The sequence below is a fragment of the Bombus pyrosoma genome, linkage group LG14, assembly GCF_014825855.1.
Source record: "Bombus pyrosoma isolate SC7728 linkage group LG14, ASM1482585v1, whole genome shotgun sequence".
In the NCBI taxonomy this organism is placed as follows: Eukaryota; Metazoa; Arthropoda; class Insecta; order Hymenoptera; family Apidae; genus Bombus; species Bombus pyrosoma.
In genome coordinates, this window is record NC_057783.1 from 2,411,018 (window position 1) to 2,436,653 (window position 25,636).

The 25,636-nt window shown below is 30.8% G+C and overlaps 3 protein-coding genes across 7 annotated transcripts in view; 1 reads left to right on the forward strand and 2 right to left on the reverse strand.

Moving 5' to 3' along the window:
• Positions 1 to 1,614: 1,614 nt before the first annotated feature.
• LOC122575144 (E3 ubiquitin-protein ligase TRIM71) lies at positions 1,615 to 18,810 on the reverse strand. 4 transcript variants are annotated; one of them, XM_043743698.1, is made up of 11 exons: positions 18,587 to 18,810; positions 16,680 to 16,867; positions 15,572 to 16,238; positions 14,520 to 14,587; positions 9,910 to 10,088; positions 9,381 to 9,662; positions 9,058 to 9,190; positions 8,873 to 8,979; positions 8,052 to 8,342; positions 6,605 to 7,171; positions 1,615 to 6,135 (listed from the first exon to the last, which is right to left on the reverse strand). In XM_043743698.1, exons 3-11 carry the CDS (start codon positions 15,583 to 15,585, stop codon positions 5,554 to 5,556), a joined length of 2,223 nt encoding a protein of 740 aa, XP_043599633.1. In that variant the 5' UTR covers positions 15,586 to 16,238; positions 16,680 to 16,867; positions 18,587 to 18,810; the 3' UTR covers positions 1,615 to 5,553. The 4 variants fall into 4 exon arrangements, with proteins under 4 accessions (XP_043599633.1, XP_043599631.1, XP_043599634.1 ...); XM_043743696.1 differs by having other exon boundaries at positions 8,873 to 9,190; XM_043743699.1 differs by lacking the exon at positions 8,052 to 8,342 and having other exon boundaries at positions 8,873 to 9,190.
• Positions 18,811 to 20,976: 2,166 nt separating this feature from the next.
• The window catches only part of LOC122575149, a 35,436-nt gene continuing 30,776 nt past the window's right edge, over positions 20,977 to 25,636 (reverse strand). The window contains exons 5-8 of one of the 2 annotated variants that reach the window (XM_043743709.1): positions 22,390 to 22,506; positions 22,219 to 22,311; positions 21,971 to 22,077; positions 20,985 to 21,559 (exon numbers count right to left, since the gene is read on the reverse strand). In XM_043743709.1, the coding sequence (XP_043599644.1) occupies positions 21,989 to 22,077; positions 22,219 to 22,311; positions 22,390 to 22,506 (299 nt within the window). In that variant the 3' untranslated portion in view covers positions 20,985 to 21,559; positions 21,971 to 21,988. Of the gene's footprint in view, positions 22,078 to 22,218; positions 22,312 to 22,389; positions 22,507 to 25,636 lie in introns of both variants that reach the window. The other variant, XM_043743708.1, reaches the window with a different exon arrangement.
• LOC122575146 (telomerase Cajal body protein 1) lies at positions 23,108 to 25,402 on the forward strand. The gene is made up of 5 exons (XM_043743705.1): positions 23,108 to 23,640; positions 23,752 to 24,440; positions 24,517 to 24,749; positions 24,841 to 25,074; positions 25,154 to 25,402. The coding sequence occupies exons 1-5, from the start codon at positions 23,590 to 23,592 to the stop codon at positions 25,369 to 25,371; spliced, it is 1,425 nt and encodes a 474-aa protein (XP_043599640.1). The 5' UTR covers positions 23,108 to 23,589; the 3' UTR covers positions 25,372 to 25,402.

Sequence of the window (25,636 nt, forward strand, 5' to 3'; positions counted from 1 at the left end):
TTACGTAATTGGTAGATCTCGTATGAAATTTGCCAATTGACTCAGATTCTCGAAGGAATAATCGATAGTTAAAAATTTTTAAATTAAATTAAAAAGTTTGCCTACGACTTGAATGATTTATGAAAACACTTACATGGCCTACAGAAAATGGCATTGTAGTAGCAACCACAGTAATTAGTAACATTAACGAATATGAAAATTGCTTACATCGATACGATTGATTATCATAATGAATATAAAAGAAAGAGAAAAATTAAAAAGAAAAAAAATAATATAAGTAAATAAAATAGTTTTGAAGATTTTTAATACTTTCGTAATGATTTTTCTAATTTATCTCAGTTTTCGTGAATATTCCAGTATCTATGAATTTTCAATAAAAAACAGATAAAAGGTTTGGATAGAAAAATATTTCTTTGAAATTATCATTAATTTTTAATTAATAATTTAATTTAGATGAAAGCTACCTCGTGTATCGGCTCTTCTGTGTACCAAGATTGGCATCGAATGCCACCGGAAGTTTTAGCTATTGTTCCTCTATATTCCATCCCCTTTTGCGTTAGTTTGCATCTCATTAAATCGGTAAGGATTGCATTACGTACTACAAAGAACAATGAATATCTGATAATATTAAGTGTCTTATAATTCTATCTTGTTCGAAAATAGTACTAATTTTTATTCGTTTATCGTTCGTTTTTAAGGGGGTATTCGTGATCTATCGTATTTACCTTTTTGACTTGTAGTTAAAGCTATCAAAAAAAATATGAATATAAGGTTATAGGTTAGACACAAAACCATACAATGTTGCATGTTATTTTTTATTGACTTCTTTTAAACGTACTAATCCTTATTCGTTATTTATTACTTTATCCTTATCCTTATTATTTATTCTAAATCCTACATTTTTGACGCTCGCAATGATATTTCTTCTTCCTGTTCAACGAAATGAACACTAAAATAAATACGTGAATATCAATTGCGTTATATTGTTTTATCTGAAATTCGTTCTGAAAACGAACGTAATTCAAAGGAAACGAAATTTGAGTAAGAAAATGAAATGAGTCGAAAATTTATCATAGACAACATAGTTGTGATACATTTAAAAAATTATATACCTGTGATTATATTCGAAACCTGAAATATTAATTGGAGGGAGGGAAGAGAATTTTACAAGTGGTATTAAAATTTGAAAAATTTTAATGGGGGATTCATAAAATAAAAAGATTACAATAAGATTATAACATTACATATTGGTTAAATATAAAAATCATTATAATAAATGTAATATTGAAAAATTGAAATATTGAAATATTGAAATATTGAAATATTGAAAATTGAAATATTGAAAAACTGAAATATTGAAAAATTGAAATATTGAAAAATTGAAAAATTGAAAAATTGAAATATTGAAAAATTGAAATATTGAAATATTGAAAAATTGAAAATTGAAATATTGAAAAACTGAAATATTGAAAAATTGAAATATTGAAAAATTGAAAAATTGAAAAATTGAAATATTGAAATATTGAAATATTGAAATATTGAAAAATTGAAAAATTGAAAAATTGAAAAATTGAAATATTGAAATATTGAAAAATTGAGAAATTAAATATAAACAAATTCGTTTGGACATATTTATTAACACTATGTTAATCCTTCGGCTGCGGTACTCTTGGAATCAAAAATATTTCATACAAAAAGAATGAAAATTTTATATTATGTAGGATACACACTTAGAATTTTAACAAATGATCGTACCTAAGGTCGTGTATGCACGTCCTTCACAGCGAAAGTGTTAACATTTCAAAGAGCAACTTTCTTGCTCTCGATTTTTAACTTAAATAACTAATTTCCTCTAAATATAATTAAGTCCTCTCTTTTATATTTCTTAAGGAGAGCACTGATTCTCTGTTCTATAAATGAAAAACGTAAAATACTAAAACACACGCATTCTCCAATTTTCATCTTTTCTTATTAAAAAAAGATTGGACCGAAATTGGACTGTTGCTAGTCAATAACATAACGGTGATCACACCGCTGCAAACTGCTTGAAAATTAATTAGCATTAATTATAAATTTGCTATTGCATGACTAGATCAAAACTAACATAAGCTTGACCTGATACATGAGCTTGTAATCAACGCCCTGCATTTGGATCAATTTAACAAATTTATAACAAATACTTTAGTCTTTAGATTATAGAACTATACTAAAAGATATTAAGCGTAATGTGAACAATTCTCTTAATTTTTTTTTTTCTTTTTCTTTCTTTTTTTTTTTTTTTTTTGGTTATTACGCCACCTCAACGTGTAATATATAATTAAAAAGAAACAGTATATCTGTTTCTAAACATCTTTTATCTTTTATGTCGTAAAAAATGTCTTGTAATAGTACAGAATCTTTTATAAATTTTCGAAAAAAATTTCGATCTGCGTTCACAATAATCTGTAATTTTGATTATTATTTTCTTTTAACATGATTATATAATAATATCTCATGTCAGAAAAGATATATTTGCCTCGCAAACATGTCAACTTTTTATAGCATATCGAGCATGCAACATGTTCAAATTTTGACAGCAAACTGTTCATAAAAAGTTCAGCAGTCTAAAAAAATACCAAGAATCAATTCAATTCATTTCTTTTTTCTTTTTGTCACAGAAATATCTCATTTCCTGGATAATATTATAGCGTTTGTAAATTATCTTGTATGCAAGTTTTGTAATACTTTTACGTTGTTTGGTATATGTACCAGGTATATGTATATATACATATATATACGTATATACACATATATCTGGTATATATCTACTATATTTTCTGTTTATCGAATATAGTTTCATACATGCGTATTATAGTGCAATGTGTATACAATATTCGTAGCAGCATCATTCTGTTGCAGTATAACTATAACAAAACATTTCCGTTAATCAAATATCTTATAGAAGAATAAACAAACTTATTCATGAATTTTCTTTTTTTTAAATGGACGTGCAACACTGGACAATTATTCTCTGCTTTGCTCTCATGCTAGAAGCCATATTAAATCACGTCTCTTTTGAGAAATACTCAATCGAAAATATTCTGTGTTGTAACTTACTACTGTCCCTGATTAGTTAAATGTATGTATGTAGTAATTGAGCAGGATGGTACATATTTAAAATCTAACTTAATCTTTGTCTCTTAACCCAGCATTGGGATAAACATGAATTACATAAGAATATTTTGCTAATAAAATTATTCTATACCAGGGATAACATTATTGCCATATACTCTAACGCTAGAGGTTCTTTAATATGAAGAAATTACTTCTTGTAAAAACTTCTTTTGGTAAATCATATTTCGTGTGTAGAAACCTCTTCGACAATATTAATGTTGAATTGCTGCTTTTGAACATGTTTAGCGTGCCGATTGGTTAAAATAGTCTTTATCCTCCTTAATATTTCTCCCTTGTTTCCATTTTCAAGTAGTTCAATTAGTTTTGTAAAGACGTTTCTACACAAAGCAATTGAGAGATTATGTATTCTTTGAACATAAGTTCCTAGAACAACTAATATTTGATTAATTGCTAACTGTGTAAACTATTACGTTAATATAAGTCGGTTATTTGGTAATATATCACTATCTTACCACCAAGAAGGACGAAATCGAGGGAAAATATAAATAAAATTTGATGTACTACGTATAGGCCAATAAAATTGTTCTGTTTAAAAATTCGTCAACTGTAGTTGTAAACACTAAAATAGGTATTCAAACAAATTCTTTTTTAAAGTTTCTGTATAAGAAAAAAAATGAATTAGGAACAAAATTTGACATCTATCAAGTCAGTCTTATTTCAGTCTTACAGAGTACAAATGTAACTAATGCCTTCATGAGCTTCATTAAAGTCAAATTAAATTAAATATCCTCACATTCATTGAAGACTGACTATTGAGACATTGAATTCTTATACATTATATAAAATTCGTATCTTACAACAAATACCGTCTTGTATTAATTTTTCACAATTGTGATATCAATTAGGATAATTAAAATAACAGTAATGATGTTACTAGTCACGAATGTGAATGCAAAAGAAAGTCGATGAGAATGGTAGATGGAATTAATCATATGCCAATAATCATGAACAAAATAATAGTGATAATCATTACTAGTCTATAGATACTAATACGATGATGCTAATACAAAAAAATGTCTTCGATGTATGATATGTCCGAAATATTACTACGACATTGATTTTTTGTATTTGTTTGATAACTGTAGCATCGTTAAGAGACGATATATTCTCACTCTTTTTTTATGTAAATACTTCCTTTGCAATTCTGTCCATACCATTCGCTGTATATATCTAACTTTTACCTTAGTGCATTCCATTATTCCGCCTTAATTATACACACCGATAAAAACTTTTTTTTAATCACAATGATCCTTCATAAATATACTCACTCGAAATTGCATTTATATATTCTTGCCTAATCAACATGAGAAGGTTATCACTAATTTGAACAATTTTCTGAATTTTCAGAGCTGGTCAATTCAATATTCTATCGTTATATAATAATGATTTTTTTTTTAAAAAAAAAACATTATGGATGGCGGAAAATTTCGAAAGTAAAGCTAATGCAAGCTGTAGAAGTAGAATTTCTGTCTCTTTGTTACGAAATATCTACTACACCAGAGAAAATAGTTACATTTTCAATGGAAATGACAACTATTTTCTTTATATATATATATATAGTTATATCACTTGTATACTTAGTATACAAGTACATATAGTATACTTGTATATATAGTTGTACCACTTGTGTTACTCTCAAACTTCCGATCCGATCTGATAATAAATATTTCCACCGAAAGAATGGATGAACAATTTAATTTCTGTTAAAATTCGTTTACGAGTAAAAATAAATTATAAAACAACGCTACCGTTTATAAAATTAAAAAATTCAAATTTCAAATGACCAGCATTTTATATCACAAAACTTTTTCGTTTATAAAAATTTAAATTTCCTAATATTTTATTGCAAAGAAATTATTATTGCCGTAACTATACTCATTAATCACTGCGACATTTTTCGTTTTCTGTTGTTATCCATAAATTCGCAGACAACGGTAAATACGTAAGAATAATATTCCTCTCCAAAAGGAACATCTATAGAGAAACGTTATTTCTACGTTCTGCATTTATTCACCACAGATGAGAACATCCATAGCGATATGGTTTCAGAACGAAAAGTTCTGAAAGTTTCTTTCTAAGTTTTTAATTTTCTTTTTTTGTACTTGTGTATTTGGCACATATACAATCCGAAGTTTCGAAAAGAATCTATACGGATTTTCATAAAATATATAATCAGTAGGAAAATATGGCTTTAATAATGCTTTGTCTGACTATAGCGTCACACGCTTACTTCTAAAATACAGAACAACAGTTGTGTTCGCAATTTTTGTGTCGCGTAATTTTTTTTTTTTTTTCTTTATCCCCCATATATAAAATCTTATTTTTACTACCGCCTTCTTTCCACCATCCCCTTTCCTATTCCTAGAACCGATTGGTCGTTTAAATAAGAAGGAGACGATTGTTACCAAAATCTACGACAGCGATTCTACCGTCGGGGCATAAAGATATACCTGATGGTCTGTCCATTTCTTCATCGCCCTTACCGTAGCTGCCGAATCGCCTTATCAATATACCAGACGAGTCGAATATCTGTATTCGATGGTTTCTAGAGTCAGCTATGATAATGTTTCCTTCGTCGTCAATCGCCAGACCTTGTGGTCTCAGGAACTGTTTGTTGCTACCAGTGCCCTTGCACTCGAAAATATGAGCGTTTACGAAATCAGCATCGATGATCACTACTCTGTGATTATTGAAATCAGTGGTAACGACCTTGCCTTCGGGATTGAAAGCAACGCCGCGCGGTGAATCAAAATGCTTCCACATATTCGGCGAGGCCTCGTAGCCGTATTTTCGTAGGAAAATGCCCTCAGCACTGAATAATTGGACGCGATGATTTCTAGTGTCGGACACGACTATCTGGCATTCGGAGTTCACAGCCACATCCCATGGATAATTGAATTGACCACAGCGGCTGCCTTTTTCGCCGAAACATAGAAGAAATAGGCCTTCCATCGTGAAAATCTAAAAATTGACGAGAATATGAATTAAACGAATAATTCTTCCTTAACCCTAGCAAATAGCACTAGCAATTTAAATTATTTATCTTCTATGTTAACAAGTGTTTCGATCGCTTATTTTTTATGCTTTCCTACTTGAATTAATCATAACGACTCTTATGAGAAAAATTTCCGTAATATCGGCATAAAAAATAATAAGACGAAATAATATAACAAAAGAGCTCATTTTAATTAACAAAACTTAACAGTATCTCATATGATTGGTAATTGTGTTATACTTTTGCTTCTGGAAGTTGTTTCTCATATTTTGCTATAATACTGGCATGTGACAAAATCATGTTTAGTTGTATTTCTATAACTAAGCGATATCGTACTAAAGACGAGCAAATGTTCAAATAGTTTCAAACTCGCTATTCTCTCACTGCCTATTTTTAATATTATATTTGAATTATATATATTATAGTTTGAATTACCTGTATACGATGATTATCTTTGTCAGCTACAATTATACGGTGACGTAAATCGACGGCTACGCCAGCCGGACGATCAAAGTGTCCTGGTCCGGTACCATATGAACCAAATCTTCTTAACAAGGAACCATCTTGACTATATATTTGAATACGATTGTTTGATCTATCTGCAACGATCAGATGTCCTTCTCTATCGCATGCTACGCCCCATGGTCGGCACAAATTATCATCAATATTACTGGTGTTTCCAATTATTTTTATAGGTTTCACTGACGCATCAGAACTTTGATTTAATTTAACTACGACAGGGTACTTATTTAAAGCAGCTGGTTTTTCTTCAATTGGTGGAATTGATGAAATTGATAAAAAAGAGAATCTATATTCCAACAGAGCTGACGCATTTTCACTGTTTCTCATAGCTCGTCGATCGCCTATAGATCCCGGATTATTCACTATAATGTTTCCAAAATTCGCTATAGCGCCCATTATATTTGTCTCTGAACTATTGAAAGAGATCCAGTTTTCTTCATGAGATGGAAGATTTCGATAGGTCTGACGTATTTGGAAAACCTGTATTCGATGAAAATCACGCGTTAGTAGAGTGTTTATACATCTTAAAATGACGGAAAGATATAAAAATTATTATAACGCTAAAATTCAGGAAGTTAAAGTAATCGATTTCAAATTTGATCTTTATAGCAGATATTTACGAGACGGTGTTATAGTGATTTTTATATTCTTTTATGAGACCTTTAATATCAACATTATTATGAAAAATAATTCAATATCGATAAGCATCCTATACTAAATACTAATCTTTAATTTTTTCATTAAGACAGTGACACAATATCTCTAAAAGAATAATGTAAATGCCACATGAAACAACAAATAAATCAAATCTGTATTAGATTTTAGATAGAACGTATAAAGAAATATATGCAGAGGAAGATAATTTCCGCATGATTCTATTCGTCTTTTTCATTAGCCTGTAAATTTATGAATAGTAATTCTAGAATTAAAATATTCCACGAACGTTACCATTACGGTTTTCTCGCCGAGAAGAAACATTTATTTGTCGAAATACTATCTAGATGTTGAAAAATGATTCACAAGTACAGGATCAGAGGTAGAAAAATGTTTTGTGTCATATTCACGATTAATATCGGAATATCGGAAAAGATTGATAACATGTGACATCTACCAACTAATATCAGATTTTAAAGAAACAACATTTCATATAGAATAACCTAATAACTACGATGTTACAATCGTTAAATATATTTAGTTAGAGTATTTTTTGATAACCAGCAATGTCGATAAAATGATAGCAGTGAAAAGGTTTTTAGTACTATTAGTTTCACTATGTATAATGAATGTTGGGAGGATTTGTTAGTTATCTAGATATCGAAAAACTAAAAAATATTAGATATTTGATTTCATTAATCAATACCTCAGCCGAAACCATATCTTTGGTAAGCGTTAGACTCAATGGATTTTTAATAACATTTCTATTCTCTATAACTTCATTAAGTTTATCAGCAGCTCGAGTTAGTCGGATTATTCCATTTCTGATCCCATCGTCTCTTTGCTGTAGCGCAGCATGTTTTTGAGTTCTGGCTTTTTCGATTCTATTTAACAGCTCTCTTTCTCTTATCTCTAAAGTGGCAATTATTCTTTTCATGCATATCGTCAAATCTGCAGCTGCTTGTCTTGCTTTCTGTTCTAACATTTCTGCCGCTATCTGCAAAAGATACTCATACTCGTTTATTTTCGACCAGTGATTTTAAGTGAATTTTCATTTCTCCTTATTTTTGTTTAAATTTTGCTCTCCTTAAAAGAATCGAAGTAACATGCAACTATCAGAGAGTATACTGGAAACTTGGTTAGAAGAGTATTCGGAAATTTTTATATTGAAAAATTTTTGAAAACAAAATCCTAAAAAAGAACAGCTGCATGAATTTAGACAATCCAGTAAGCAGATGACGTCAAAGATAAGATTGCAAGCGGACGGTCAATAGGAGCATTATTCTGTATATTTAATTTTTCTAAGAACATTGTATCTAATTATATATTTCGACATAGATGTTGATAATGTATCAATCATTCTTGATTTAAGATATCTAATATTAACTGTTATTACTTCAGTCAATTCCATGTGCTTAATTTTTCTAAAAGGTATCGGCACAATAATATTAAACATTCTCGATGTAAACTATGATTATCATATTTTATTATATCTGTGATAAATGAATTTCTCAAAGGATAACTTACTTGCACGTCATCTAATTCATCCCTGAGGGCCGAAATTCCAAGCCTAGTTTCTTTCAGTACTTGATCCGCTTGAACGCAAGCTAGTTCAATGGTATCGTTCAAATCAACTGTAACATGGTTGTGATGAAGTTGGAATCCACAAGTAGTACAAATAGGCGTGCAACAAGTTTGACAAAATTTCTGACCATCACGGTGAATATCACAGTAAAATGGCGTTCGTGAAGAATGAAAATTTAGATTAATGATTGCAGGGTCTAGTATTTCCGATATATCTTGCATCAGGGCATGTTCGCCCCCGTTGCCTGCGTCCGAAGGATTCTGTGTATAAGAAAAAAAGGTACTTCATTACTATGTAACATAGTTATATAGTAGAAATTCTCAGATGAAATTTTTATTTTTTTTTTAATTTTATTCGTCGATAAGAAATCTATAACGAATAAACTTAAGTTAAAGATTATACATAGAAGTTAACCGTTTAAGGAAGACTGATAGATCGAAATATATTTACCAAATGCTGACGCCTAGAGCACCTATCGCAAGGTATGTCAGTACAATTTCTGCATCTACTGTTAGCTTGTGATAATTGAACTCTGCGGGAAGTTGGTGCAGTCAAATTATCGCTACAGACTTGTAGTAAAGTGTTAATCAATGAATCCATGTGATTATTTTCTGGGGATGCAGTGTAACCGCGTGGAGAGATCACACTGTTTGGGGACGATGCATTAGTGCCTGGTGGACTTGTGCTAGAATAACCGGATGCGTTAACCGGCCACTGGTATGCATTGGTCAACTGTAACAAAGGAAAACGTACAGGTGTAATAGGACAAAAATCAAAATCCTTTACTTCATAATTGAACACCTTGGATCCGTTAGTACCTCGTTAAGGTATCTTAAAAATGTTTCAAATTTATATAGAAATGGATATTAAATGAGATTTACATTAAAAAATCTTATTTTTACTTGTTTTAAATGGGAGGAACAGGTAAGAAACTTCAAAATGTGTAAACATAAAATTATTTAAAAATTCAACTTCATACCCTAAGAAGTTCTGCATTCTGATCTTCCAATCCTGTGAAATTTCGTGGAAAGTTGTTTGGAGTATGAAAATAGTAATTTGATCTAGAATTATGATTGTAATCCATGGTGCTGTAGCTGTGTAATTGAAACGCTTCGGGAAATTCAATATGGAATTGTTGTCTGGTCGTGATAACTATACCTAAAACAAAAATAATTCAAATAATTTAAATCAAGACTTAAGTAATTATTTTCATTATATTACAAAAATTTTTGTCAAATGTGAAAGTAAGTAACCCCAAATCTGTACTCTAGCTTACACGTTGTATCAACCACTGCATACACCGTAAACATAATGCAAGGTTCTGTGTGTATAAAATCCTAAGAAAATGAATATTAATTTCTTTGCTGATTTCTACAGAAACTTACTTTACGCATACATATACAGCATGTCTAAGGTATTCTCAACGAAATGTTGTCAATATATTTTGTAGGTAGAAATTTTATTCGTAACAAACGATGTACCTGTATATAACATCTTTCCCTTACTTATATCCGTAGAAGAAATTGAAGATCGATTTGGAAAAAACTGGGACACTCAACAAGACATAGGGATACTTCTCGCTGGTCTATTTAGCAGTCATACCGTATCGATTGTGACTTACGGGTCAAAAAATATTGAATGTATTTACAGTATCATAGTTACAAGCTGAATCAAGATCGAATCAAGATCGATTCATAAGGGAGTCAACGGAAAAGCATTTTAAATCGTACGGATGGCCCCTTGATCTAGTTTCAAAGACGAAACACCCCTGCACAGCTGGTTCAAGGTCATCATATGAGTCCTAAACAGGGAAGAACCGTGATACCCTTTTTAGTTCGGGGATTGAGAAATGGGGTCCCGCTTCCATTGGTGGGACCTCGCAGAAATCAATAACAGTAGGAAATTCGACGTAAGTACACACGTATCGCCGTCTATGTGTTTCTAAATGAATGTTTCAGTCAGCTTCTAATCATAACTTTCTTCATCCGTTAACGTACTATTCGTGACTCAAATATAGAGACTTCGATTCGAAGGGATAGAATTCGTTACTTCGTTTCAACGTCACCTCTGTTAAAGATGGTATTGAATGAAAATGTATTTCGAATTCACGGTAAATGGTAAAGACATGGAAAATTTTCCAAGCTTTTATTGTTATTTATATTGACTATCGACTTTCAGTTTTCTACGAGGCCACGCGGTTTGAAAGTTACGTGTCTCCTTATATTATTATTGCATTATTGCTATCAGATGACTTAACTATAGAAATTACTAAAAATCTAAATTAACGTGAATCTCATTCTAGTTCAAAAGTTGCTACTCCAGTTACTCGAGAAGTTAGAAATTACACACTATAACTTCGTAACATGATGCGACTACAGTATAAATCACGCTGGCTTCAAGAATAAAATGAAATTAACATCTCAAACAAGCTTCTGACATTAACATTAATGTATGAATATTTGCATTTCTATTTCTAGAAATACTCATGCATCTATTTATAATATATTATAAAATAGTATATTGTAATATATTTGAAGAATGTAAAGGTAAACCGTTGTCCCATTCCGTGACCCCTCGGGGTTGGAATTACGTAACAAATAAATTATTAAGAATAATATTTGCTTTTAAATATTATTAAAAATATTTCCCCTGCAAATTATATTCCATATTATACATAAGAACGAATGCAACAGTTATATGGTGCGAGTATTTACGTTATGAAATTATGAATTTTAAACTACATTCAAATTCCCACTTTATTTCTATCGTTCATTTATAATAATAAATCAAAAGAATTCCTCGATGAGAATTAATAACGGCGTTTAAACAAGAATTATTTAGTCTTTTAGTCTTTCAAGTTTTTCAATTTAACGCATACTTCAAATCAAATATTAATATGAAAGGGAAATGACTCGTGCTCCCTTCATAAATGTAAAACTTCATACAACGAGTTCAATACTGACAACCGTATGAATGAAGCTTCATCGTCTGGCCGATAACACCTTGTTAATTAGTTTTCAATCGTGTGAATTCCGTTCTTATGTAACCACATAACTCATTAATTGACACGTTTATCAAAGAGTATATTAGAAAATTCTGAAATCTGAATAAAATTATATTCATTAATTACAACTCTAATATTCGTTTAAGTATAATTAATGAAATATCAACAACAACAAAACGTATTGTACATTATTTCAGAGTGAGTATATCTCTTAATTATATTTCAGAAATTTCTCTAATACAAAGCGTCAGTCACAATTTATTTTTTATATAAAGTGACTTCTATGCGTTATACGTCTAGGAAAAACTGAATTTATTAACTTTCTATCAAAAGTTTAATATAATACCATGCAATTCTATTTCTTTTCATATCGCGTTTAACAAACGTAATTTGTTTTAAATAATTCGTAAAACGTTTGCTAATAATATAATATTGGGTTGGCAAAATTCCAATAAAATTATTGAACAATCAAATTTTAATAAAATGCGATATTGCAATATTCGCCTGATCAAATCTGTATGACCCGCCATTATAGTATAAAGATGACCTCCTCTCACCTTTGCATGAAAAAACTGTTCTATTTATCGAGTAAGAGTATAAAATCGAGAAAGAAAATATTTCAGGCAAACGGAAAATTTCTCATCTAACATTCGACTGAAAATAGAAATTTACAACACGAAAACAAAAATATACATATTTCTATAAATATTCTACATTTATAATAATTTAATAAATTAATAAAAACAAACCTACTAATTATTTGTTTAATAATATATTTATAAAAGTTGGCCCACTATGACCGCTAAGAGTCAGGGATGGTTTGTCTATGAAGAAATGGCACGTCTGGTTTACGATAGTTTCAAGCGAAAACCCTACACATTGACCCGCAAACTTTCCCTTTTTCCGTTTTTCCAGCAGCTGGCCTGCAGCAGTTAGGGGGTGCTATCCTTGAAATTACCATGGTGACGAAGGTTAGACCTGCTATTCTTTTCGAGGGTCAAAAAGAAAGAGAAAGTGAAGTATGTGTATCTGTCATTCTCTGGGACCCCCAATAGCGTATAGCAACAATTCCGAGGAATTGTAAACGCGGCTAGTAACAGGTAACTGTCACTATTCTGCGAGATATTTAAAAACTTTTCCGTCATTTAAAATTGTCTCTAGGTAGCGAAAAAAAGAAGATAAGGATAATAGGAAAAGAAATTATCTAGCTGTTTCCTGTTTGGGTTACTGAATATATATATGACATGTTTCCTTTGTAGGAAAGATGCTCGGAATTGTTTTCCAAGGATATTGTTTTCGGAATTTTACACGAAAGCGAAATTCAAAAGCTTTTACATCTGTTGAATTAATTAATGTATGAAAATACATATAGAATGGAAATTTAATGAAATATCGCATCGTAGATTTTGATATTCTAAACAATTCATCTGGAAACAGAATGCTTTTATTTCGAAATTTGAATTTAAATTGGTTTTAGTGTTAACTTAATTTTAAATTGTATTTTTATTAGTTCTCAATATCGAATGTTTTAAAGGAAACTATGCTTAGAGTATAGCAAGAAATAGCTATAAATTCATACAATGTTTTGCTACCTAACGAGCAATATTATGTGCGTAAGTAAAAAGTAGCTAGATATTTCATGTAAATCGTTATTTAAGTATATAACGTAATATATTAAAAGTTGAAATAGAAAAAATATAACTGGACAAGGTATGAATATAAATCGAAATATTTTTATAAGATTTGTTTCTCAGATAAGAGAAAATATATGCGTCTGCGCATCTATCGGACATTATATGGGTCTATATACTTATTTTATTATATTAAAATATAAACTTTTCAGTTCACTATACCATTAAGCCCAATAAAATTTTCTACAACATGCAATCCATACTTACAGTTTGAAAAATTCAGAAAAAAGTTCTTTTAAACTTTCAATGTTGATATTTCAAAATGTTTTGTATTCAAATTATATTAAACAAATTCATTTATATATACTTGTACGTATAAATAAAAAAATAAAGAACGATTAAATATAAACTTCACGATACCATCGTATTCTTCTTGAAAAATATTTTCAAAGTGACAGAAAGTACACAGTCATAGAGACGCATTTGACAAACCGACGAAAACAAACGAACTTTCGGGATTTCGTTTTCATCGTTGGGTAACGTCGTCGTAGACTCTTACTTTCCCTTTCATTCGAATTTCAATGTCGTTCGAGAGGAGCACTTTACGATACAAATACAGGAATGTAAACGAACAACGTTCGACCTGAGTGACAATCAATTTTCAAGCTATCTAATTAACGCCCTGCGTCGCGCTATTCGATCACAACATTAATAATACCTTTAAACTGACCGAGAGTCAAGAATCGATGGAATCGTTTTCACTTTCGTTTCATTGCGGGAGCGAACGCTCTCATTTATTTCAAGTTACATGAAATAGGAGAGTCGTTTGCCTCTCTTTGCATAACGATTTTCACTCAAATTACAAAAAAAAAAAAAAAAAAAAAGAAAAAAGAACAACAAACGAACTATAAATCCAACATATAAAATACGTTAAAATATTTAAAAGATAAATACCTTTGCTAAGAAGAAGTTGTCCGTAGAAGGCCAAGATGAAACAAGAAGTAGCAACTGATTCTCTACCGCTGGAAGGTGGCACAAGTTTAAGAAGATGGAAAGTAATACCGGAAAAAGTGTGAGCACGTGGTCGTCGAGAATGCAACTGCAGGGGATGTATCGGACCTCTGGTTTCTAGTGATCTCCCGAATTCGACAACTCGAGTACTGAATTCTGGTTTGAAACTCGGATCTCTCTAGCACCCTCAGCCCCTCTCCTTCTCTTCCTCCGCCCCCCTCACTCCAACCCCCGGCCGTCCGTTTAGCCAGGCAAGCGAGCTTTTCTCGACCAATCGAGAGAATGCATTTTTACCCCCACATTCGAATTGGTGATTCACACCCCCGCACTATCTCTCCACATTGGAGCAACAAATACACAATATTCTCTTTTTCACTCCCTTTCCTAGCTGTTCTATCCCTACCATCCCTTACCATCTATTTTCGTCCGATTTAACGTTTACATTCCTATAGAAGGACCTAAGACTTTTTGTTAAATCGAACCATATTAGTTGCAGGTATATATATATATACTCGTTAAATCGGATCATTACAGATCTAGATGTGGGTAGTGTATATACCGCTCCAATATAACGTATCAATTATTAAGATTTATAAGTTATTTCGTTTGGAAATGAATTGGAAGAGATCGGCGCCTCGCGGTGTGAATGTGACTACACGGAAGTAGTAGCATGCAACAATATGTATCCATATGTAATGAGGCTTGGGGTCCAGTTGAACGTGTTATTCACCAGGTGCAGAATAAATGAATGACCAAGCAACGAGGAAGAGTGGAAGCCAGTTCCTCAGCGTACATGACTCTAATGTGAGAATGATTTGGAGCTCGTGGTCGTAAATACGAGAGATGAGAGCTTTTCACCGAAGGAAACACGATCACATCGTTCTATACATGGTTACTGTATGGTGTCATTATGAACGATTGCACTCGTATGTGTACGTATGTGCATTCGATAGATCGTTAATATTTGATTTCTCTTACGAGGGATAGAAGCTTACCGCTGTAGCGGCATTCCAGGACGCAGACGGTTTAATCGTAGCCACCTCCTCCAGAGCGTACGTGTACATGCAGCTACGTAGTCCAGCACCTATATACTCGGCGGAAGAGTTTTCCATGTCAAGGGATGATAGGACGCGTGCGCGGGGAAATCATGAATGGAGCCCGCCGCTCAATGCGAGGGGAGTCCAGCTACACAATCACAATCATACATCCACTCTACTTTTATTTATATCCCTCCAACGGCGACCTTCAACCAAGGTAGGCTTGATCAGACAAATCAGGTTCTCCATTCTGTGGAGAAACAGGTGTCATCTCCGATTCTTCACGATTTTTATATAACTATTGTTCTCGTCAAATGACGAAAACCGATGATAAGTTATGATCCTAAAGTTGGTGCCGTTAGGTCCATGTGGACATTTTATTTGCACAAGGCAATCGATTTGTTGTGAATCATGCTTGCTAGAGCTATTTGTAATATATATCATTTTCGGTCCCTCTTGGCGAGGAGTTAAATAAATAAACGATGTGATAGACATCTACAGTTACAGTTCTTTGATGTATTTCACTAAATTTCTTCTTACTGATAGGAGTTTATTTTATGAAATTAATTTTTCAGTATCTTATACTCTTTATGAGAATACCAGTTATTGATAACCGTAGAATAATCTAAAATTAAAATTATATAGTTATACGAGAAGCCTGTTGAACATTGATAGTAAATGAATATTGATTTCAATCGTGGAAGTGTTATAAGTATTTATGTGAAAGATATAAAAAGATAAGGAAAGAGAATAGGGTGGGAGATAAAAACCTGAATATTTCTCTTCAGTTTTCACGTCAATTACTAATTTACCTGACCAGAATAATAGTCGAGCTTATAAACATATCAGGTGATTGATATATTCTCTTTTGAGTCCACGCACGTATTAATATGCAAATAAAACTGGACGTAAGACATGAACGATATGAATGGAAAAATATTTCTATGGAGAGTTGTTGGCACGATTAATTCCGGAATTGCATGTGATTCGCTTTTTAAAAGGTCACCATTAGTAGTAACATTGACGTATGAAGAATTAGCGCAACCTCAGGTTTATGAATGAGTACCTTGGGCGTGAGGATCACGTGGCGGGGCGCTGTGGCGCTTTAACGATCGAGAACATCCTGTCTCCTCCCTTCGTCGAGCTTTATCACACACTCCCCTCTTTTCTCCTTTGATATGACCAGTACAGGATGTATCATTTATAGGATCTGGGTCGTATCGGAGCGATCGGGATTCAGTAAGTACAGATATCCTGCAAACGAAATATCATTTGTTGGAAACATCATTCTTCAACGGAGAATATCTTCAGACTTAACGCAAAGAATTTTGCGAATGAGATATTTGTTTATAAAGCATACTTAATTGTCGAAACATATAGGAAAGGTTGAATTAATATCATCTTTTTTTCTGTAATATCTTAAGTTTAATTTTGGGTGGTAGAGAAACTATGATTCGATGGGAATGTACGTGTCGACAGTAAATGATTTATGATCTCATCGTAATTCGCATTTAAGTATTAAGCATTTAATACCATCTTTTTATACCATTAAATTGTTATACAATCTATCAAAGTAATCATACGAAGTAATTTACGATTACTTTGAACTACATTTACTATGAACAATCGAAATATTTCTTATGTTTTAAAATGACAGATTGATCAAAACTTTTTAGTGAGTTGTAGGATGCAAGAAGCAATCCGTGGGCGTACCTAAGTGCTTGCACAGTTGTGGGTGCACATGTGGGCGGATTTAGCAGGAAAGTATAAGGTCATTGTTTTTGGCAAGATCACGTCTAACGCAAACAGTTAATTCCTTCATACAATAAAAAGATATAAAGTATCTGGACAGACTAATATCTTTCAAAATATACTGTACGTTTCGCTCTACCACATTAGTTTATGTAATTAAATAAATTATAACCGTCTCAAATTGAATAAGTCTGTATCACAGTATATTAATTTGAAGCATATTACCATGTCCCAGTACTGTTACGAGTAAATTATCTTTCATTAACGCTGAATAAGTATATAATAACATTATGCCTGTTTAATGTACCCATTTCTATAAACTGTTTATGTATTTTGATATGGATAAACAATGCGTGATGTCAGAAGCGTGATGTAGCAAAGTGAAATTTTAATAATAACGTGTACGAATTATGAATGTGATCAGCACAGTATTTAATAATTTTGAAATCCACAGGAAAGTACAAATGTTCAAAGTATATGAAATATCTTAATAATATTAAAAATATAAAAAAATACATCTTTTTCAACCAGATAGCTATATTTATAAACAGCTTATCGACCGAAAAGATTGAAACTTTGAAGCGAAAGTTTCCATGTAAAATTCTACGTTATAGAGTAAGCTTTCTTTGCCCAAAACTTTACGACAATGACTACCGTGACGAAATTCGGTGAAACGAATTTTTTTCGAAGCGTCAAACTTTCCATCAACAGGCACTGTACCAAACCACGATGTAGCCAACTTTTCAGAAGAAAAGTTGGGAGCTTTTCTTCGCATTGAGGTCCGATATATCTCAAAATTTATTATGAGGGAAATTTGGAAGCTTCGATCGGCCAAGGCTGCTGTAACGTTCGATGTGTCATGAATTTTCGAGGATAGGATAGTTGAAACTTTCCGTGAATGGACCAGTTCGATGAATTGAAACGGCGTGTAGCGCTAGCTATACGTAAGTACACGCGTATATATTCTCCACCCACGCTTTATGCGCGGGCGTCGCGACGAAGGCGTCGTAGCAGTTTCGCTCTTGCGATGACCTTGGAAGCACCCACGCGCCAAAAGGGACCACTACGCGGGGGTGGTTCGTTCATCGACGTTCCAGCCACTCTTCTCGATTTTCCTCCCCATTCTCTCTCTCTCTCTCTCTCTCTCTCCATGTACTTACGTATTTCCTATACGCAATATAGAACGCGCGTGCGCCATTCTAGCGCGTAAACGGAATTCACCTTCATGTTAAAATTCACGGTTCCCATTTACGTAAGTAGCTTATTATGTCCTTTCTCATTGGCGAATTCGTTCGTTCGCCAGTTTAATTTGACGATAACGCTTTCCAGCGTCAAAGTATATATTGCCAACGTTTGACGTATCATGATAGAAGAAAAGAAAATTGACGCCTTTGTCTCATAATGTAAAGGAACTGCTTGGTACTTCGTGCAAAGAAATTATTTCCTCACCTATAAAATAAAGGAATTGGATTTTAAATTGTTGCAAAATTGAACGTTAGAATTCTTTTACTTATAGATAAATAGCTATAGCATGTAAAATGTAGAAATACTTATTTGTATATACGCTCCTGTGTAAGTCATTTAAAAGATGAGGAATATATGTGCGAATCGTCCCTTATACAGGAATCAATTTACTCAGAAACTGATAATTCTGCTTGAAAAATATACGTTATAACGAAAAAATTTTAAAATTATCGCTGTCTATACACGATACAATTATACATTTATTTTGTATATAATTTATATATATTAACTATACAGTTACAATGTCTTTTATGGTCAATTTTAAGTAAGAAAATACGAAATGCACATCGCTACGGTGAAACGCAGTTTCGGAATTGTACTTTCTGAACTGGTAAATCGCCGGTTATCTACTGTCAGCTTAACAATACGCATAAACATGGTACAGTAAATGGTAATTCGGTAAGTTGTGGGGACAGGTATAAAGAGTGTTCGCCAAACAATGCCGAACTTATCTGTTAAGAAACTTTCCAATTAGTTCTGACAACCTTCTAGAAGAAATTCTTTCAATCGTCGTTACAAAATAGATATTGTTCTTTCTTTTTTAAGAATTAAACGTTGAGTTACAAATTGGAAAATTTCGAATCACTACGTGTTTCAATTTTATGTCAAACTTTCTCCTGAAACATTGAGAGTCTTCTTGTTTCACGAAATAAGAACGAGATTGCGACATAAAATTTCGAAGATCGTAGAAACTTAATATTCTATGAAAAATTCTAAACAAAGTGGAGTAAATAATTTTTAAATAAAAATAAAATTGTTTTTCTATATTCCTATATCTTTATGGTTCGTAACGTGTGAAGTAAGAAAAATGCCATTGTATACAGAGTATTTACTGAGGACTGCGAGTACATCCCATTTAAAAGACTTTTCCGGAATTTCCGCAAAAACACTTACCGAGTGCAGATGTTTGCTAGAGACTATTGTACCTTTTACTAGGCATTTATGGTATGGGGCACAAAGTGTAGGACAAAGATCGAAGGCTTTGAAAATTCTTACTATTGTGGGTGCATAAGAAGGTACAGGATTAGTTTTCGTTGAACTTCCGGAGAAAGTTTCCATTACTATAAAGAATTTTAAAATGTTGCACTTCTAACAATTGTAACATAAAATATATCGAGTCATACATTATAAACAATATTTATATTAAATATATAACTATACATATATATTGAATTTCAGTTATAAATAAAGATTTGAAGTAAAGTTATATTAAGAAGTAAAATTATTTCTATTTAATAAATTATATACTTTTTTACTAGGTAATATTTTTGCTTGTTAATGTTATATTAGAAGAGTAAGATATATACTTATAACAATAAAAATTAGAATAAATGAAACAAGTATTTTCGGAGACTTGACTTTGTGATTTAGCAAACAATTTTTGGTCAAATATAGCCTGCATTTAAATTAACAGTACAAGTAACAATCTACTTGTCAATTCAGCAATACTTAGATATTTATATTAAGTAATAATTACTTATTTATAATACTTATTTATAATTATACTTATCTATAATAAGTATTAACTTATTATAAATAATTAAACATGTCACTGCGCCACGCCAGAGAAAATTACTGAAAATTCTCAATGCGAGAATTGATGGTAAATTAATAATAAATAAAAAAAAAAGAGAAATACCAGGAAGTTGTTAAAATGTATGACTCCCAGAGTGAAATTTTGACCACTTCGACACATCTGCTACAACCCTGGAAATCTCTGTTCTAACAGTATTTCCTTAATACCTTTCTGTAATTATATCTGTTCGGACTGTGAAAGGAATTTTCGCCAAGGACACAAAAGATATACAGTATGCATGGGTCTATTCTGTAGAATTTCTTTAAGAAGACAAAAAGGTAGTTGTTGGATTCTTAAAGTCTGAAATCCATTTTTTTGACAGCGCAGTAAATCACTATTACAGGCAGTAAATCACTATTACAGGCAGTAAATCACGACTACGTTAACTTTATTTTCTTATATTTATTAAAAATTTTAAAATGTTTATTAAAAAAATTAAAAATGAGTAAAAAATATACTCCTAAAAAAATGCTCTTAATAATGTAATAATAATAAAAATATATAATAAAACTAAAAAATTTGTAATAAACTTTTCTGAACATTACGCGAATTGAAAAATGTTATAGTTTAAAATAAAACAATATTATATATACATATGAATACGAGAGAGAATACTTAAACATTTGATTAAATTCAAGTATTTTTAAACATTCTTATAAAATTAGAAAAAGATATTCTGATACAATTATTCGATTAATCACCTATTTATTGTTCCTTTATCATCCTGTTATTTTATTTTAACCACGGTTCAACAATAAAATATTTTTTAAATAATCCCTTCTTACTATTTTAAATAAGTCCTTTCTTAATAATGTGCTATTTATAGTTCATGGAGTGTAGCCATAAAAATAATTTTAAAAATCCATTTTTTTACCAGTATCTACAATAGCTCAATATGTACTTGTAAACAGTATTTGAATATACTTGTATTATAAAATTGATAGAATATATAACCTATACCTATCAATATGTCTTTTATCACCTATTAGGATCCTAGACTTTTTAAAGTCTGCTTGAATTTTATTACTCTAGTTTATAAAGAAAACCACGATGTAACCAGGATTTTATAGATTTTTACTCTTTAAGTTATACATCTGAAAAATATAAAAAATATGTTAAGTACATATTCAGTGTGCACTATACGTAAGAATTAACGAAACTTGAGTTATCTGCAATATACGGAATAAATTCCATATTTGACGTATCATATTATAAAACGGGAAGCACAATTTTCTATTAAAACTAGCTATTACAATACACTAATACTGAAAAATGCAATGCATGTTTCATATCTGGAAAAATTAAGAATTAATCAGCTTTTATCTTTCATACATTTTGTGATTGGTACTATAATGTTTTGAAAAAAAAAAAGGAAACATTCGTATTCAGAGCTAATAATGAGTAGTGTTCAACTGTTTGAACATATATATATATATATATATATGTAGTTGTCATAAAATAGATATAAATAAAATTTAAAATTTTGTTTAAATTAATAACTTAACTTTTTAATTCAACATATACTATGGCGTTGCAGGTGTTACGGTTATAAATGGCTTTATTTGTCTTCTTGTTTTCTTTACTGGTGACGCTGACCGTTTTATATTTGATTCTAAAAAAGATTAAATGTTAATATATACATATAATAGATTATTATTGGCCTTTATACTAAGAAATAACTTTGGCATTAAGAAATTGCTCTTTCATATTTGTTTTGTTATATTTAAAATTCAAATACTTTAAGACTACTTACTAATTGTAGAATACGTGTATAATTTCTTTAAATCGGCAACCGGTCTTATGGATTTCGTATCGATTCTAGGTGAAATTTCCAGCGTTTCTTCCTCTATAAAGTAGAAAATAGTTATAATTACACTCTATATAGATATAATATTAGAAGAATAAATATAGCAATAATACAAACCTTGTAAATTTATGTTCGGTAACGATATACTCCGCCTTTTTCCGAATTTTTTTATTGGGCTACGCTCTTCTTGAAATTCAATTGCATCATAGTACTCTGTACTAGAGTTTGATTCACCTAAGTAAGGTAAAAGAAAGATTTTCTTATTAAAAAGTACTTCATTAATTTTCAATTTTAAAACTCAAATTAAGTTGTATGTTTGTTATATATAATTATATTAAATAATATTTATACTGTATAACATTTTGTTTAGAAGTAATGCGTTTTAAGTAATTTTTGTGAACTCATTTTTCTTCTATTAAAAAATTTTACCACTTACGATCCCAACTTTCCATCATTCCAACTTTTCTTTATGATTGCTGGCTGCTTACTAAGAGATGGAATGTAAATCCTATACTATTTCGGGACAAAAAACGTTACATTTGATTTACATGTTGTGTTTACCAACAAATTTTAAAATACGTGTAAATTTGTAGCTAACGATACTCTTCACTAAAAAAGATTCTATTATGCCATAAGACAGGATTTGCTTAAAATTTTAATTTCTAATATACATATGTAAAAGATAATAGAAAAGATACAAGATTCTTTTCGTAGTTAATTTCCATTGAAAAAGTCATAAAATATGAAAAGAATTGTATTTTCGTTTTGTCTTTGCCGCGTATCGTTACGTCACTGATAGCCACTGGTAGCATTGATGAAGGAGTAAGCCTCTCATTTCCTCTCCGATATATAGTGTTTTGAAATATCACGTGGCTTTCTATCGCAATTGTATCTTTGGTAATTAATACTTGATACCACGGTCGTATTTTAATACCTAAAGTTTTATTCTGGTAATTTATAGAATTTACAGTTCAGTAAAAATAAAATATCCCTATATGGCATTGTTTATTTTCTTAGTTAAATTGCTTTTCATTTCATACATGGTGCTTAATTCTACTTTTATGAACTAACGATCAAGACACGGTGATGACAGTAGAACATAATATACTGAAATAATTTATTACATATAGGAAATAATTTATTATGCCGTAACAGATACAATATATATAAAAACAATTCTTTTGATTTATGTGTTATTTTGTAAAAATATTTTACAATTTATAAATATTTTAATGTTTAAAAGTTTGAATTATATAAAATATGTACTTTTTTAAATATAATAAAGTAAAAAGGTAATGTTTTCATTCATTATTCGCGATGGAATGTTGTGAAGATACAGAAACAACTACAAAACCTGTTGTAGATACGGTAAATCTTAAAACTTGAAATTAATATTTTCTTGATGAATTAAAAAAAATTTATAGAGTAATTATTAAATTTTTATTAATATAGTACTTTCTATTTTATTGTATATTTTAGCCAGAATTAGTGGCGATTGAAGAATCATCAATTTTCAAAGACACAAAAGTGTCACAAGATTTTCAAAAAGATGAAATTTTAAGAGGGAAAAAAGAAGAAGGTACTACAGGGAAAATACCAGTAGTAAAGGAAAAGATAAGGGAAAATATTACAGGGAAAATATCAGAAGTAACAGAAAAATTAGAGGAAGATATTACAAGGAAAATACCAGAAGTACAAAACAATGAAAGCTTGTTACCTACTAATGAAATTGAAGCTATAAAAAATATAGAAGAAACATACTCAACCAATTGGTTTTATTACAATTGGAATAATTCTCCAAGATTATTATGTGAAGCAACTGCAGAATATCAGACAACTGAATCATATGAAAATTTTACGAAGGGTTGTCAGTGGTCTCCTGATAGAACATGTTTATTAGTACCTTCTGAAGATTTTAGGATTCGAATTTATGAACTCCCTGCAGAATTATATTCTGCAAAAATTCCTTCAAATTTATCATCCACAAAATTTTCAGCAGCTTTAACAGTAAAAGAAGGAGGACTTATATATGATGCTTGTTGGTATCCTTTTATGAATTCATGGGAACCTGCAAGTTGTTGCTTTTTAAGTACAAGTAGAGAAAGTCCTATACATTTATGGGATGCTTTTAATGGTGAATTAAGAGCAACTTATCGAGCTTATAATCAGTTAGTAATATAAATAGTTTACCAATATATTTATATTTTCATTAAGTTTTTGTTAAATATTCTATTCTGTTGTTAGAGTTGATGAAGTAGAAGCTGCAATTAGTATTCAATTTATTGACTCTGCTAAAGAAGTATGGGCTGGCTTCAAAAATGCCTTAAGAGTGTTTAATGTGGAACATCCAGGTCGCCAAATAAATACCATTCAATTTAAGAGAGACTTTCCAAATATAATAGGTCTAGTTTCCTGTATTCGAGAAAATCCAATTATGCCAGGATTAGTTGCTTTTGGTACATATTCTAAGAACATTGGTAAGTAAATGATGTCAATAATATTTCATTATGAAAATATCACTAATGCTAGCAATATAATTCTGATAATTCACTTATATACTTTTGTTAGGTTTATATAGAGATGGGCCATTATGTACTTTTAAAACAGGAAGCGGAGTAACTCAAATTGAATTTAGCCCTTGTGGAACAAAATTATTTTCTGTAGTTAGGCGTAGTAATGAATTTTTATGCTGGGATTTACGTAACCCAGGTAATGTTCTGTACTCCCTTGAAGGACGCCAGTCTGATACAAATCAAAGAATTCAGTTTGACATTACGTCTAATGGAAACGAAATAATTTCGGGTATGTTAATAAATAATTATTAAAATATGTTATTATATTATTGCAAAGATAATTTCTCTTATTATTTTAAATTTTTTAGGTGGTACAAATGGAGATATTAAAATTTGGAAATTACCACAAAGTTCAAATGGCGAAGATCTTAATGCATCACATAAAATAAAATTATCATGTGACTGTATAAATGGTGTAAGCTTGCACAAAAGTTTACCCATCATTGCTATCAGTACAGGACAAAGGTTTTGTAATAGCCTACCACAAGGTAGGGACAATAGTGTACGACTATGGTTGTGTTTTTAACTTGATAGTATAATAAACTATTGTAAAAATAGATACAATTACTATTTTATAAGTGGAATTTTGTACAATACCTTTCATGATTTGATATATGTATGACATAGATTTTTAAATAAAATATTTATATGATTGCATTTTATTATTTAACTATACAGAACTAAGTTTATCTATGTAATTTTTAATGGATATAAAATTTATAACAAAATACATTTATAGACAAAAATTATATTTTTATTTTTTAACTTTTTATAATTGAATAAATCTAATT

Coding starts and splice junctions, on each gene's coding strand:
- LOC122575144 (XM_043743696.1), bottom strand. Junction 10,089..14,519: donor ACAACTTCTTCTTAGCAAAG/GTATTTATCTTT, acceptor TTTTTGTTTTAG/GTATAGTTATCACGACCAGA. Junction 7,172..8,051: donor AAGATATGGTTTCGGCTGAG/GTATTGATTAAT, acceptor CATCGAATACAG/GTTTTCCAAATACGTCAGAC.
- LOC122575146 (XM_043743705.1), top strand. CDS start 23,590: ATGGAATGTTGTGAAGATACAGAAACAACTACAAAACCTGTTGTAGAT. Junction 24,441..24,516: donor ACTTATCGAGCTTATAATCA/GTTAGTAATATA, acceptor TTCTGTTGTTAG/AGTTGATGAAGTAGAAGCTG. Junction 24,750..24,840: donor TACATATTCTAAGAACATTG/GTAAGTAAATGA, acceptor TACTTTTGTTAG/GTTTATATAGAGATGGGCCA.